Source organism: Ursus maritimus, unplaced genomic scaffold, assembly GCF_017311325.1.
Source record: "Ursus maritimus isolate PB19 unplaced genomic scaffold, ASM1731132v1 scaffold_23, whole genome shotgun sequence".
NCBI lineage: Eukaryota > Metazoa > Chordata > Mammalia > Carnivora > Ursidae > Ursus > Ursus maritimus.
In genome coordinates, this window is record NW_024424786.1 from 20,745,467 (window position 1) to 20,762,669 (window position 17,203).

Genomic DNA, 17,203 nt, shown 5'->3' on the forward strand with positions numbered 1-17,203 from the left:
TTAATTTGGGATTCTGGACTGAATAATGAAATTTTGACTCCATAAATACAAGTAAGGGCTTTGGGAAAGTGTTTGTCTTGGTGGAGTGAGTGATGTTTAGCTCTGAAGCCTGTCTTCAGTGCTGCTGACAAGCCCGCAGGCATCAGGATCAGGGAGGTGAAGGTTACTTGCAGGAGACAGTTTGGAACTGGAGAGGGAGGTTTGGTAGGTAGTAGTGCAGTAGTTATAATTGAGATAATCAGGAGGTACACTTTTAGAAGGCAACTTTTCTTGTGTTGGAGGATATTTAGGAGCTGGATAAAAATAAGGAAGGTGTGATCCGAGAAAAATCTTTCGAAGTCCATTATTAGGTGATACTTAGAGAAGGCAGTTCAGCGCTGTGGCAGCAGAGGAATGAAATAGCCCTTTCTTCCTTTCTCCCTTCTCTTTCCATATGTGCTTACTATACATATGATGAACAAATAGCACTTTTTTTAAGCCTGAATTGAAGTTATAACTGTAATGTAGTATTTATTAAAGAAAACGAAATGGTATTGTCTTAATAGAAGCACTATTAAAGCATAGTTAGAATATAGAATAGAAGCACTATTAAAATAGTTACATTTTTAATATTTTTGTCATCTTCCTCCTCCTAATTTCCGGTTCTCTATTCTGTCCTTATTCTTTAACTCCGCACCATAAGAGAGTCAACCTTTGGTCTTCAAAAATCTGACATATTACAAAAGATTTCATGAGAAAAATCGATCATGAAGGCACGTATTATTTAAGATTTTTGCTTCGTATGCTACTAAAGATGCCTGTGTTTTAAGGTTAATATTAAGGTGGACTTTGAAAAAAAACCTTGACTTGCTGTCTCCTACAGAAATGTCATCTTCTTTTTTTTTTTTCTTTTTTAAAAATTTATTTTAATTCCAGTAGAGCTAACATACAGTGTTACATTCGTTTCAGGTGTACAATAGAGTGATTCAGTAATTCTGTATATTACTCAGTGGTCATCAAAAAAAGTGTCCTCTTAATCCGCTTCATCTATTTCACTCATCCCTCTATCCACCTCCTCTCTGGTAACCATCCCTTTGTTCTCTGTTGTTAAGAGTTTGTATTCTGCCACGCCCATACTCAGGCAACCCTGTTTGGGTATAGTTTCCTTGTCCCCTGCGAGGGGGGATGGGGGTGGGCACAGAAATGTCATCTTCTGATAAGATTGAAAAATTGCAGGTTCAGCTTCCCCCAAAATACCTTAGCACAAAGTCTTGAAATTTGGAGGGACATCCTTCCTTCTTCCATTGTCAACTAAAAATGCAAGGAGAATAGAAAAATCAGTTCCAGCTGCTGAGGAAGTGCCTCTGATCCATTGTGTTTATGAAGTAAATCCTCACTGTTAGGGTTGCTGTTTTAAATGTTGCAGTAGAGCAAACATATTGCCCAAACATATTGCTCAGAATGTATGTTGTGCAAAAGCATATAGACTTGACTTTGCCTGTGTATGTAACTATTTTAGGAAAGCTAGTGCTGGGGCCATAGTTAGAGACAGAATACATTTAAGTTCTTTGCCTGTAACCTAACATCTTTTGTATATCTGTGTCTTAAATCGTAGCGGTAGTTAATGTTTGTATTCATATCACAGCATCAAAACTCGGATAGGTGTGACAGGTGAGTGTCTAGCAAGTTTGCAGTGGTATTTCTTTTTAAGACTAAGTCATAGCCCACCCGAAAGAATTATTCTTTAAGGGATCCTAGTAGAGAAGGTTCTGCCCTGAGTGGACTACCAGGGTTTCTTCTGCCTTTGTGCAGAAGTGTGTGGCGTATTTGTTTTCTCCTAATTTTTAGAGCTTTTAATGCCCACCTAATTCTTCAAGTAGAATTGGCTTCATTATTTCATGGACAAAAATCATTAAAAGCATTCTCTGCATTATAGAAACTAAATAGTTGGCTGTTACTAAACAATAATTAACATTTATACTTTATGAGGTGTGGAAGTGTAAAATCAGCAGTACAAGTTCACTGTGAAGCAGTGGCCAGAGTTGATGTCGTGTTTACTTGGTTATGATTAATGACTTCTCCTTACTTTTATTCTTTACCAAGAGCCGTTTTACCCAAGAATCTTAATTACTACAAGAATGAAACTAAATTGCCTATTTCTTGATAAAATAGTATTAGTTATGCTGACAGTGAAATAAAAATGTGTCAGTCTAGTGTGACCAATCTTAAATAGACATATTCAGGCATTACTATTACAGTCTTTATCGTCAATCGTTATTTTTGTTTGTTTGTTTTTAACTGATGCCTGAGAGTAAACTGGTGATCCCCGTATAAAGAAACAGATGTGTTTTAGACCTGTCACTCTGATGCTAAACTTTGATATAGAACCCAGATTAGTAATAGGTTTTGTTAGATGTATTCAATTACCTTATATAATGAAAAGTGACGGTAATTTAGGCTGTGACTTATAAGAACTCTTAAAAGCTAAATATCTTTTATTGAAGGCATTTTTTTCTGAATCAACAGAAGGCCTTATTATATATCAATGCACATTTTAAAAATATTTTATTACTTATTTTATTTTGGAGAGAGAGCGCGTGCAAGTAAGTGGGGGGAGTGGCAGAGGGAGAGAATCCTTAAGCAGACTCTCCGCTGAACGCGGAACCCAACATGGGGCTCGAGCCCACGACCCTGAGATTATGACCTGAGCTGAAATCAGGAGTTGGGTGCTCAGCCGACTGAGCCACCCAGGTGCCCCTCAGTGCTCATACTTTTATTTATCTGGCTAGGGCTTTGGCTCATGGCATAAATCCCCAGAAAAGATATTGGCAGCCACTTACTTCCATGTAAATGTTATCATAATTAACTGGAAAATGGTGCTTTTGGTTATGAATATAAGTAAATTAAAAGTTAACTTCCAAAGAGAAGTAAGCTTGTTGTCAAAAGCCTCAACAATATATAAGGTCATTCCCTAGGCCACACACCTCCTCTTCGCCCTCGTTCTTTCTGTTCCCATCACCGTGTTGTGGCACATGCTCTGAGAACCAGCTCTGCCTCCAGTTATACCCATGCTGCTTTTTGTGTGATGGGTTGGAGGCCATGGTCAGGTCTTATATTTAGCGTTCGATTAGGTAGATCACATTTTGTCATTCAGTCGCAGACTTGCTGTTAATCTGAGATGTACGGGATTCTATCCTAGTCTGTTCACATGAGAAAAAATTATTCTGACCCTGCCTTGGTTTATATGTGCATACTGTGTGCACAGGTATGAGAAAAGTAGTAGAAAATGCACCGGCTCTGGAGCTGGCCACACCTGGGTTTGATGCCAGCCCTGGCTTCATCTTTCCCCCTCTCCTCCTCATTCACTGCTCTTTCCACACTGGCCTGCCTTCTGTTGTTAGAAGCAGCTGTATTTTCCCTGCCTAGAAACATGCTTTCCCCAGCTCTTCTTGCAGCGTGCTCCTTCACATCATTCCACACAAATACCACGTCCTCAGGCCTTCCCTGACCATCCATCCTCTTTTCAAAGAACCCCTCCTCTCGCCTGTCACTCCTGTCATTATTCTGCTTTATTTTCTTCATAGCACATCCCTATCTGTCATTTGTTTGCCTGACTCAGATAGACTGTCCTGCGGAACAAAGTGTCTTGTTGAACCCTGTATCCTCAACACCTGGAATAGAGTGGGTGCTTGAGAAATGCCGACTTAGACTTGGAATTTGACCTCTCTGGGCCTACTTACTCATTGATGGATGGGGAGTAATAATACCTCCCTCACAGGGCCGCTGTAAGATTATGTAATGAACATAAGCACAATACAGGCTAAGAGTCTCATTTTCTCACTTTTACTCCCACTTTCAGTGCTTATTAGGGACCTAAGATGGTAAAACATTTAAGAGTTCTCAGTCTGACCTCTCTTGTTAAACGTCAGCTCTTTAATTTTGAAACAAGTAAGTTAGTCGTACTCAGTGTTAACTCCATGCACCCCTTTTTGGACCAGATATAAAGCATGGACTCTCCTTCCTAAAAGCGGTATCAGTACACATGGGGGGATTCCTCTAATAATGTGCCCCAGGCTGGAACATGCCTGCCTGGGTCAGTTTTCTATTACTGCATAACAAATTACTACAAACGTAGCAGCTTAAAACAGCACCTGTTTATTATCTAACAGTTCTGTAGGTCAGAAGTCAGGGCCCAGCATGGCTGGATTCTCAGCTTCCAGTCACAAGGTTGAGATCAACCAGGGCTAGGGTCTCCTCTGTAGGTTGGAGTCCTCTTCCAGGCTCACATGGTTGTTGGCAGAATTCAGTTCTGTCTGTCAGAACTCTGTCTATCAGACTCTGGCCCCTGGCTGGCTCTTAGCCAAGGACGAGTCCTGACTCCCACAGGCCTCCTTCAGGTCCGTGTCCCATGCTCATCTCCACAGGCCGCTCACAAACGCCTGCTCACTTCTCCAGTGCCAACAGGAGACTCTCACTCCATCCAAATCTCTTCTTCCAGAAATTCCTGGTTCCTTTTAAAGGGCTTATCTGATATGTCTGATCCCACAGGGTAATTTTACTTTTGTTTTTTGATAAACTTAATGTCAGCTGATTTGGGACCTTAATTATGTCCACAAAATTCATCACCTTTGTCTTGTAATGTAACTTAATCATGGGAGTCCATCCATCATACTCAGAGCCACCCATATTTACAAAGGAGTATGTGGCATGTGTACACCAGGTAATAATTCTATATATACAAGAATATTGGAGCCACCCAACTCAGAATTCTGCCTACCATGTTGCCATAAGATACTAAGAAAAGGTTTTGTTTAGGGGAGGATGATTGTCATTTCAAATATGCCCAGCAGATGCTAGGTTTTCACCCCTCATAATTCTTTTGATAAATAATAATAAATTATTAACTGAGAAGTTTAAGGAATGTAGTTTGCCTTTAAATGTGTGTCACCATGGTGTTGTTTTTAGATTATGTAAAACTTTTAAGATTTTTTTAGATTAGAAACATTTTTTAAAATGTAAAATTTTGTTTTTGGAAAGGGTTCTTTTGAATTGTCAGATATAATTTTTGAAAAAGCCATTTCGTTTAAGAGAATGTATTACTTCATACCGACTATAACTTAGTGTAGATCAAAAGCTTAATATATGTAGTAATCTAATTAAATCCTTTTAAAAACCAAAGATACCTTTAATGCAAGTTAAGTCTATTACTAATTTAGTTATCTTTCATTCTGAATGATGCTGTGGGTCAGGTTTATTTCATTAGATGGTGCTGACAACATATCGAGCAATACAAAATGGTGTGATTTCCTATCCATAAACAAGGTCATTTGCGCTAGAAAATCCAGTAGTTTAGTAAATATCCTAATAAATGTTGTGATAAACTTGACATTTTCTGAATGCCCTGTGACAATTATTTGACAAGTATAAAGAATGAGAGTATGGTTTAATTTATGAATTGTTCATCTACCAGATGATAACCCCCCCAAAAAACCTAATTTCCGTTTTAAAGATACCTACACGCAATACTTTGATAAATTTGAATTGTTGTTTAATTTTTGAAAATGTCCAAATACTGTAGTGGGTGAATAGTGTGAATCAGCAGACCAGATAAGATTTGCTTGCTTAACTCACACATTCATTTTGTATTATTTTAGCCTTGACGTCTCTCTAGTTCAGTACCTTCCCTCCACACCTCATCTCCACTTCCTAAACGTTCTGTTCCTCGTTGCTAATCATGGTTCTCTATCTCTTATCTTCAGGGATGCTCTCAAACTGGTCCAGTTGAAAGATACAGGCAAGATTACCGAATCCAGACCCACCCCAGCCCCTCCAACCACTCCCACAGTGCCTCTGCCCGCTCAGGCCATACCCACGCCACCTTATCCACGGCCGATGATCCCACCGCTGTCAACTCCTGGACAACCTAATGTACCGGTAATACCGTTTGAGTAGATTTGGTTTTTTTTTTTTCATTTTTCAGTGAGAAAGAAAACAGGGACCATTACTGTCTCTTTTACAAGTGATTCTACCAATCCATTTTAGTAGTAGGTGAAAGTGATAAAGAAAAACATACTCCAAATGCTTTGTTTTGCAGACTCCTAGCGCAAACCCGATTTGTTTGTATGGTGCTCGCTTCCAGCTTCAGTGCCATATGTGCATGCTCTGAAATTATGGGGCTTTGCATGTAGCTTTTCTCGGGTGGGTACTGTTAACTGGTAGCTGCCACTGGCCGCCTTCGGTGGCTGTTTGATTTTGACTGCGGGAATGGATAGTCTCACTGCGAAGAACTGGAGAGACTGCACTGCCAGACATTCTTTCTCAGATACGGGTGGTGTGACAGCCCTTTTTTAATGTCAAAATATTCCATTTTTGCCTCTTTTTACTGCCTTATCTTAGTATCTTTCATGTCATTTGCTTCCAATCAGAAGAAATGCAGGATAATCAGGTTCATGTAAAACTGAATGGGCACTTAGAAATTAAACACACAAACCTAGCCTGTGCTTTCTCATGGAGAGATATATTCCAGTATATTTTAAAATAGCTGCAACCAGTATAAATTTCATGGGAAACAAAAATTTTTAGTGTAAATTCATGATTCATGACTGCCTTACAAAACATTTATGTGTAATCAAATCCTATATTTTTAAAGAAGTAGGTTATTCAGATTAAGAAGATAAACCTGACTTTGAAATTTTTATGGTATATAGAGAGCATTTATTCTATTTGAACAAGTACTCTGCCAACATAAAATCTTTAGTTTCCTAAGAAATCAGGCGTATTTTCAGCTGCTCAGTTATTATTCTGAAGTGATTGTCATCTAGTCCCAGAATGGAACGAAGGACAAGGAAGGAATTACATGTAGTTTAAGGTCCATCCTACTTTTGTTAAAGGTTCAAGGAACAGCGTGGAAAAGCTACAGTAGAGTTACAGGAAGATTTTATTATCTCACCTATACTTTATAATGTGAATTTTTAGGAAATCTGATACATCATTTCTTTTTAAATTATAAACCAAAATAGAAATAGTTTGGTAGATCATCCAATATATTGAATTATCTTTTTCTACTGCATGCCATTTATAAGTAAGAATTGTCTGTTGGTAGATTGTTGAATTATTGTATGTTTTGAGTTTTACTAAGAAGTGATATTTGTAACAGAAGCTCCTTACCAGGTGGTGTGTGTGTGTCTGTCTCTGTCTCTGTTTCACACACACACTCATGGGAGAATTATTCATGACTTGGGAGATTTCTTTCTGATCATCTTAAACATAGTAACATAAGACGACTCATTAATAACAAAAACATGAATTTTACTATCTTCTGCAGTCGTGTACTGTAAAGTTAAATCTCTGGATTTCTTATATCCCTCCTTACACTAAGAATTGTTACTAGTACTTTTCCTATATCAATCTTTAATTATTACCAAAAGCTAAGTCACTGAGATAGATTTTCGTTGTGGAGTTTGTTTTTTCCGCTTCCGTATTTATGGTTTAATAGACAGATTGCAATGTCTTTGCAGGGCACATTCACTGAAATCCCTGCTAGCAGTATTCGAAGAGTGATTGCCAAGAGGTTAACTGAATCCAAGAGTACTGTACCGCATGCATATGCTACTGCTGACTGTGACCTTGGAGCCGTTTTAAAAGCTAGACAAAGTCTGGTCAGAGGTTAGTAAAGTTAAATGTACTTAATACAATACACGTGCTACTTGTTGTGAACTCCTTTACTTGTAAAGGTACATTGTATAGCTTTTTATTTCAATTTCACCATCTGGGTGTATTTTAGTGCTAGAGAAAAGAATTGGCTCACTTTTCCTATAAGAAACAAACTGGTTTCATAGTACTGAGTAAATCATGCTTTTTGGTATGATATCTGAACAAAGCAGTCCTTATTAACGTTTTAGAAAGTATAAAATCCCAAACTGATTCAAGAATGTTTTAGATTTTACATATATCTTAGATATCCCTCTGCTTTATACAAGTTTTAATTTTTATTTCTTCTTCAGAGTGAACTTTCAGGTTATGAAATTTGCAGTGTACCTCCCAGCAATCAGTTAAAACTAAGGTTGCTGGGAGACATACGAATTTTTAGCACGAACTGATGTTTTCCTTCTTTCCGATCTGTGTGGTTTTTATTTCATTTTCTTGCTTTATTGTACTGGCTAAGACCTCTGGTTCAAAAATGAGCGTCAGTGGTGAATGGTAAAAGCAGACTTTTTGCCTTGGTCTTGATCTTAGGAAAAACATTCAGTCTTTAGTATCAGTTGTAGGTTTTTTGTACATTCCTTATTTGAGGTTGAGGAATTCATATTCCTAATTTGCTGAGAGTCTTAAACGTAAATGGATGTTGAATTTTATCACATGCTTTTCTGCATCTTTTGAGATAATCTTGCCTTTTCCACTCTGTTATTTTGGTTGATTTCCAGATGTTGAATTAACCTTGTATTACCCATAAAAAACGCATTAATCATTAATTTTCTCATCTATGTTTCGATCCCATTTTCTAAAATTTTGCTAAGAATTGGGGCACCTGGGTGGCCCAGTCGGTTTCGTGTCTATCTTCAGCTCAAGTCATGATCCCAGGGTCCTGGGATCGAGCCCTGCATTGGGCTCCCTGCTCGGTGGGGAGCCTGCTTCTCCCCCTCTCGCTCCCCCTGCTTATGCTGTGTCTCTCTTTCTGTCAAATAAACAAAAATCTTTTAAAAAAATAAATAAAATTTTGCTAAGAATCATTATACCTGTGCACATGAGAAAACCCTGTGGTTTTCTTTTCTTGAAAGATATTTTTTTCTGGGTTTATTACCAGATATCACAGAATGAGTTGGGAAATGTTTCTTTCTCCTTTAATTTATGGAAGAGTTTGGGTAGAATTGGTTTATTTCCTTTTTAATTCTTTGGTAGAATTCACCATTGAAGCTATCTAGGCCTATGATTTTTAAATTTTTAATTTTTGTATATTAATCTTTAATTATTACCAAAAGCTAAGTCACTGAGACTAGATTTTAGTTGTGGAGTTTGTTTTTTCCACTTCCATATTTATGAATTCAGTTTTTAAAAATAAGTGTAACTTACCTGTTTCTTCTTGAATGAGCTTTAGTAGTTTTGTCTTTCAAGTTTTTGTTTTGTCTTTCAATTTGTTTATGTTATGTAAGTAATGAAATTTACAGTAGTCCCCCCTCATCCACAGGAATGTATTCCAGGACCCCCAGTGAGTGCCTGCAACCCCTGATGGTAGAAAACTGTGTATATACAGTGTTTTCTCCTGTGCATAAATACTTATGATAAACTTTAGTTTAAAAATTAGACACAGTGAGAGATTAACAACAGTAGTAAAATAGAACAGTTATAACAATATGCTGTAATAAAAGTTAAGTGACTGTGGTCTCTGTGTCTCTAAATATTGTACTGTACTCACCGTTCTCATGATGTTGTGAGATAACATGCCTACACGATGAGATGACATGAGGTAGTGACGTAGGCATTGTGACATAGCGTTAGGCTACTCTTGGCCATCTGATAGTAAGTCAAGAGGATCATCTGCTTCTGGGCTGCTGTTGACCACAGGTGATTGAAACTGTGGAAAGCAGAACCATGAATAAGGGGGTCTACATTATTGGCATAAAGCTGTTCATAGTGTTACCTTATTGTACTTCTAACATCTATATAATCTGAAGTGATGTCCTCCTTTTCAATATTAGTAGTTTGTGTCTTCTTACTTTCTTGATCAATCTGGCTGGAGATTTATCAATGTTATTGATCTCTTCAGATAATCTGCATTTGATTTCATTAACTTTCTCCATTGTTTCTGTAATTTTCTTTTCATTGATTACTGCTCTTAACCTTTATTCCTTTTTTCTGTTTGCTTTTGGTTTAATTTAATCTCTTCTGTTTTCTGGTTTCTTAAGGTGAAAGCTGAGCTGAGACCAGTATAATATAATAAACCTTATTCCTAACATGAGCCATATAAGGCTTTTAAGGCCCCTTTTGGCAGTGCTTTAGATGAATTCCACAAAATTTGATGTGTTTTGTTTTTCTTTACATCCAATTCAAGATGTTTTCTATTTTTCCTTGTGATATCTCTTTTGATCCATGAATTATTTAGAGGTATAAGTATAGTTTCCAGATATTTGGGGACTTTTCAGCCTTTCTTTTATGATTTCTTGCTCAACTCTATTGTGCTTCGAGAGCATTCTTTGTATGATTGAAATCTTTTTAAATTTTTTGAGATTTTATACTTGTAATACGGTCTATCACGATGAATGTTTCATGTGTATTTGAAAAGAATGTGTGTGCTTTTTTTTTTTAAGATTACTTATTTATTTATTTGAGAGAGAGCAGAGTGAGAAGGAGAGAACATGAGTCAAGGGGAGGGGCAGAAAGAGAGGGAGAAGCAGGCTCCCTGCTGAGCAGGGAACCCTATGCGGGGGCCCAGTCCCCATGACCTGAGCTGAAGGCAGTTTCTTAACCAACTGAACCACCCAGGCACCCCTCTATTTTTTTTTTTAAACTATTTATTTATTTTGAGAGTGAGAGCCCACAAGCAGGAGGAGGGGCAGAAGGGTAGGGAGGAAGAGAGGGAAAGAATCTCAAGCAGACTCTGTGTAGAGTGCAAAGCCCAACATGGGGCTCGAACTCATGACCCTGAGATCATGACCTGAGCTGAAATTGAGTTGATGCGTAACCAACTGAGCCACCCAGGTGCCCCTGAAAAGAATGTGTGTTCTACTTTTGAGGAGTGTTCTTTAAATGTCAGGTGAAGTTGGCTGGTAGTACTGTTCATGACTTTTATATCCTTACTGATTTCCTGTGTGTTCTGTCAATTCTTGGAAGAAGAATGTTGAAACCCGCAGTTATAATTATGGATTCATGTATTTCCACTTTGAGTTCTGTCAGTTTTTACATCGTTTTGAAGATCTGTTATTAGGCACATAACACATTTAGGGTTTTGATGTGTTCCTGGTGAATAGATCTGTCATGGGATGTCCGTGTCCACTCCTAGTGTAATCTTTCTTACCCCCAAGCCTTCCTTATCTGATAGTGATACAGTTACTCCAACTTTCTTTGATTAATGTTTTTATATCTTTTTACTCCTAACTTATCTATGTCTTTATATTTAAACTGACTTCTTGCAGACAGCATGTGATTTTTCTTTGTTTTTTGTCTAATCCTATACCTTCTTTTAATTATTTAGACCATTCATATTTAATAATTTTGTCCTTTCTTTTTGCTTTGTACTATTTTCCTTTGTACCATTTTGTCATTTATTTTTATTTGTCCCTTTTTTTGTCTTCCTTTTTTTCCCCTGTTTTCTTGCCTTTTTTTCGATTGGTTACTTTTTAATTTTTGATTCCATTTTATTTCTATTTTACCTTTCTCTCCGTCTCTTTTGTGGTGGTTTCCTTAAGGTTTACAATATAATTCTTCAACTTATCACAGTCTACCTTCAAATTGTTATCACATCTCTTCATGTATAATGTAAGAACTTTACAACAATACATTACATTTTCCCCCTCCTATCCCTTGTGCTCTTATTGTCATGTTTTTATTTCTGCCTATGGTGTAAGCCCCAGTATACATGTTTGATGTTTTTTTGCTTTAGCAAATCAACTGTGTTTTAAAGAATTTTAAAAATGAGGGGCACCTGGGTGGCTCAGTAGGTTGAGCGTCTGACTCTTGATTTTGGCTCGGGTCATGATCTCAGTGTCATGAGATCGAGCCCCATGTCCAGCTCTGTGCTGAGCGTGGAGCCTGCCTGGGATTCTCTCTCTCCCTCTGCCCTTCCCCCCCAGCTTGTGCAGTCCCTTGCACACTTGCTTGCATGTGTGTTCTCTCTCTCTCTCTCTCAGAAATAAACAAACTGTGTTTATCGTGTTTGAGTTTCTCTCAGCTTTTTCGATTTGTGGTTGTCTTTCATTAATTTTGGAAAACTCCTAGCCATTAGTTTTCACTTTATCTTCTGCTCCATGTGTTTTCTTTTTGGAACTCTGATTATAAATGTTCAACTGTTTGAATTGTCCAAAGCTCTTAGATCCCCCATTCTTTTTTTATTCATCCTTTTATTCTCTTTGTGTTTCTGTTTGGATAATTTTTGTTGATCTAGCTTCAATGTCACTGACTCTTTTCTCGGCTATGTTTAGTCTGTGAAGCTTAACAAAAAATTATTTATCTTTGATTGCATGTTTTTTCCCCCTAACTGTCCATCTGAATGTTTTTTAGAGTTTCCATCTCTCTGCTGATAATCGCCATCTGTTCATGCGCATTGTCCTGTACTTTGTCCCATACTTGCCCGTACTCTGACAGTGGTTAATCATTTCATGTGTTTGTCCTTCTTCAGAGGGGAATCATCACCCTTGACGTTCAGTTCACTTTTTTGCCTTATAACCTTGACTCCCTAATAGACTCAAGAGAAGTTACGGTTTTGTAATATCTCCTGCTTTTTCCCCCAGCCTACTAGAGTGGGGAAAAACCTTCTCTTGTGGCTTTCTACATGTTAAGCGACAACAGGACTGATATTTCAGTTTAAATACAGACTTTGAAGAATTCATATGAAGACAACCTGGCAGCTTTTAAAAGTTCAAGGAAATAAATGAAAACATTACTTCAGAGAAAATTAACAATATTCAAAAAGTTAATCCTGGAAGCTCCCCTTTTTGGTTTTAGGTGTACTTGCTTAGTCATGATATAGAGATCATTAGGGGAGTAATTTTCCTGGTTTCTTCCTTTCACAAGGCAGGAAACAGTACTATTTCAGTGGAGAGATGGATTAGTTTAGTTTCTTTTCGTGGTCCAAGTTTGGTATGCCCTTGCAACTAGGAAGTTTCTAGGGGGTCTCCAAAGAGCCCACGTTATTTATTGCCAAGCCTCTTTCTTATATAGTTACATAACATTCTATAAGCATGTTTACACTGTTTTGTAATGATATGCAAGTGAATATTTAATATTCCCTCACAAACTATTTCCCGTTCTTCTCAGTGTCACCAACAGTCTCCTTACTATATATTTGAAAATTTTCATAATAAAGAGTTAAAAATAAAAGATCTTGAAAAAAAAATCTCCTTTGTACTTTTTTGATTTTCAATACCTGTTAGCAATGTCATGTGAGAAATTGGACATATAAGTCTGAAGCTCCTGATGCATCAGGATAAGAGGTAGCGTTTGAAGGAATCATCACCATATGAGTGGTATCAAAACCATGGAACAGAAAGTTCTTGCCTGGGAAGATGACACCATTAAGGTGAAGGGACAGAAAATGAGTGAGTGTAAAGAGTGGAAGAAAACACAGGAAAGTACAGTGACATAGAAGCCAGTAAGAAAAAAGTGTTTCACGTTGAAGAAAGTGATCAGCTCCAGAGTACAAAATGTTGGATACAATGAGGGCAGAGAATTTAGGTGAACCCTGTGGACGCCGGCAGTAGATAGGGAGTCATCAGCTGGTGGGTGGTGTGGGAAGTCTTCACTGTGGATACCTATAGATACTAGACAAAGTGCAAAGGAGGTTGAGGGAGACATGAAAGGTAAGCATAATGGGTTCACAAATATGTCCACATATTGGAATTTATGCAGACCATGTCTTTTGTATGTGGTTATCATTAAAATTCCGTAAGCACTGAAAATCTACTTATATTTCTATTCCTAAAGGGGTTTTAAACAAGCAAACAAAAATATTTATATCTGGAAGTCTGAATTAAAAGAGCTATGAATTGGATGAGCAGGTGGTGGTTACCATGACAGTTTGGCAGTATTTGGATTTATGGTAATTTATCTACTGTCTTTCTGAAATCCCCAGCATGCCTTTGGAATGAGCTATTGTTAACGTAAAATTCCATGATACTATAGTAACAGGATCTGTGTATCTTGCCACATACCATTGACTAGATCTTGATCTTAAATTCTTTTTCTAGAAGCTTTTGCAATAGAGAATCAAGTGTAGTTTACATTTTTCAACACTTTCCTACCCACCGGGAAAAGCAAAAGTGTAAATCAAATGCTTTCATTATGATCAGCTCTGGGGGGGGGGGGCTTAGCTTTATCTTGAAATCATTATGTATGCTGAAAGGAAATTGATTCACATGGAATCACCGTAAAACTAGACAGAAAAGCCTCATTTTGTTCATCGCACTAGGACCTGTGCCAGCATTGCTTCATCTTTGGCCTTTGCTATATCCTGTTTTGTTAAGTGAAGAAGCAGCTTGGTGGTCTTAAATTTTTTTGGTATACACTCCATTAGTAAAAAATTTCTCTCTCTAGATACAGGTAGACATATAGATCGATAGAGATATCTTTTTTTTTTTAATGACTATGTTACCACTGTTCTAGTATAATCAATGTATTAAAAACCATGTGCGGAATAAAGACATTTGAAAAGGGCGAGAGAAAAAATGAATCACTGTAGAGGGACCATTGTGTTTTTAGAGACATAGGAGTTGGTTCTTTTCTTTCTAATTATGGTTGTAATGTGTCCTTCAAGTTCTCATGTATGGTATCTGAGCAGTTTAAAAGAATTGTAATCAAGGCCCAGAAGTAAATCTTTTACATTTATGGGTAATATTATTTATGCAGGACCTCATTTAACAAGTTTTTCTAATCAGGGGACTCTTACTGACTAAGCAAACAACAAAAACCTATAATGTTTTTCATTGTAATTTGTTAATGAACAAGTTTGATAATAATGGCCAATGTTAAAGTTTCATTATGAATGCTAATTTTGATAGGCTTGTTTTTCTTTTAGATGACATTAAAGTATCGGTGAATGATTTTATCATCAAGGCAGCAGCTGTTACCCTTAAAGTAAGTAGCAGACCCCAAATCATTTTGGCTCCTACAGTGGTCTCATGTCTTGGGATTTTTATATGATAAATAGAACTGTCATTTTTAAGTCACAAAAATTATATGATTTTATTGCTAAAAATATTATTTAATCTTACCTCCCTCAGTTTTACAGATGAAACTGAGAATCAGTGGGGCTTGCAACTAATTATAGCAGAATAAAGACAATTCATTCAGCAAATACTGATCCCCTGTCGTGTGCTGAGTAGGTTGTAAGCATTTAGGGAAACAGTAGTGAACAAAAGCCGACATGTTTTCTGCTCTCCTGGAGCTTATAGTCTAGTTGGGAGAGACCAATATTTGTCAGATAGTGAAAGTGCTGAGGAGAAGAGAAAGCGGACCCCACTGCAGAGTAAGTAGGGGTGTCATGGTGCACACAGTTAGGCAAGGAAGGCCCCTCTGGCACGGTGGTAACTGAGCCAGGGCCTGGAAGAGAGGGTGTGAGCCACAGAGCTATCAGGTGGAAGAGTGCCCCTGGCAGAGGGAACCACAGACAGAAGGCTGGGGAAAGGGGCACTGCCATTCAGACACGGCGCTGGGGATACTGTTTCTGGAGGAGAGAAGGTAGCAGATTAAACAGAAGAAAGAGGGAGGAGCTGCGAGGTCCCTGAAGCGGGTGAAGCCTTGGCGGCCATGGGAAGGACTAGGGATTTTATTGTGAGGAGAAGGAAGCCTTTGTAGGGTTTTGAGAGAGGACTGACATCCTACTTAAATAAGGCGCGAAAGGAGAGACTGTTCTGGTGGTTTGTGGAACACAGCCTGCGGGGATTCCAGGGGGCAGCAGTGCGCTCTCCTGGGAGGCTGTGGATGAGGACAGTGGTTTGGGGTAAGGTGGCAGCTAGTGGTGAAGCTGGGGTGAAGGCGAGATTTGGGATACATTTCACAGGTAGAGCCAACAAGATTGGTCGATGGAATGGATGTGGGGTGTGAGCGTAAGGACCGGGACTTTAGCCCAAGCAGTGGGAGAAGTGAAGTTTTCCACGTGCTGACATGGGGAAAGTGGGAGAGGAGCAGGTTTGATGCAGGGGTCTAGAGTTGGATTTAGGTCTGAAACCCAGGCTTCCTGCCGTCTTGCTCTGCACCATTTTCTGTCCTTTCTTTCCATGACTAGGCTATTTTTCTGGATCACTGCATGTTAGGTGCTGTATTTAATGTATATTTATAAGGAATTTATTTTTACTTCTTGAACAATACAGTAATAGAGAATTTTAAAGTCATGCATTTTCTTAGCCATTCATATCTAAGTGTTCATATGGCTTTTGTCTTTTGACCAAATAATATTTTGAATTATATTAGTGATTTTCTAATTATGAATCGTTCTTAAGTGCATCTCTAGTGGTCATTACATTTCATTTCATAATTTTGTATCAGGAGCCATAATGGTTATTTACATTTTGTGCTAGTTTTGTCCGGCTTTTCTTTTTTTTAAATCAGTGGCTTTATAAAGTGAATTTGAATACTTCCCCCCTTCCCTTTCTCTGCGCTTATTTCAATATTATAAAGGTTTTTTATTTCTTGGAGCTTTATAGGATTCACCAGTAAAAATATCTGAGCCTAGTTCTGTTTTGAGGAGGGAGCCTTGACAACTTGCTCATTTTTCTCCATAATTATTGAGCTGTTTAATTTTCAGCTTTTTCTCAAATCAATTTTGGAAACATATATTCCCAGGAAAATCACTCATTTCATCTGGATTCCCAAAGTTACTAGCCCAGAGTCATTTAAATTTGCTTTTTATAATATTTTAATATTATAATCCTCAATGCTGGCATTGTTCTAAACTCTGTTTTGCTTTTATTATTGCATATTTGTGTTCTCAATCCATTTATATTGTTGCCTCATGTATTCCTTCCGTTATTTCCTTAGCTTTAGATTGTAATAGATTAGAATTATATTAGACTTTGGTTGAAAATATTTTGTTAGGAAATGTGAATGTGTAATTATAGTTATGAATATGAATAAGAAGGCTTAAGAGTATGAATTTTCCTCTGACTACAGCTGAGGCTACCTCCCATAGGTTTTTGTTACATAGTTCTGTAATTACATTTATTTGCCAGATATTCCTCACTTGGGAGGGTTTTTTTTCCTCTTTTACTTTAGTGTTCTCTATGAAGAATTTAAAATCTTCTGGGGGTTTGGGACTTCACTGTTCATTATTGTGACATAAACAATCTTTGATTACTTTGAATGAATGAGCTGAGCCTGGAGAGATGGAGAAGTGGAAAGAGCAGTCGAAAGCAGTGCAACAGAGGGGCATCCGGGTGGCTCAGTCAGCTGAGCGTCGGTCTCTTGATTTTGGCTCCGGTCATGATCTCAGGTTGTGAGATTGAGCCCCGTGTCGGGCTCTGCGCTGGGTGTGGAGTCCGCTTAAGATTCTCTTTCTCTCCTTCTCCCTTTGCTCGCT

General features: G+C 37.9%; 1 protein-coding gene across 1 annotated transcript in view; it reads left to right on the top strand.

Annotated features, from left to right (window-relative positions):
• Positions 1-17,203, top strand: part of PDHX (pyruvate dehydrogenase complex component X) — a 62,347-nt gene that overhangs the window by 36,242 nt on the left and 8,902 nt on the right. The window contains exons 6-8 of the mRNA XM_008686816.2: positions 5,739-5,913; positions 7,497-7,644; positions 14,705-14,763. Of these exons, the coding sequence (XP_008685038.1) occupies positions 5,739-5,913; positions 7,497-7,644; positions 14,705-14,763 (382 nt within the window). The remainder of the gene's footprint in view (positions 1-5,738; positions 5,914-7,496; positions 7,645-14,704; positions 14,764-17,203) is intronic.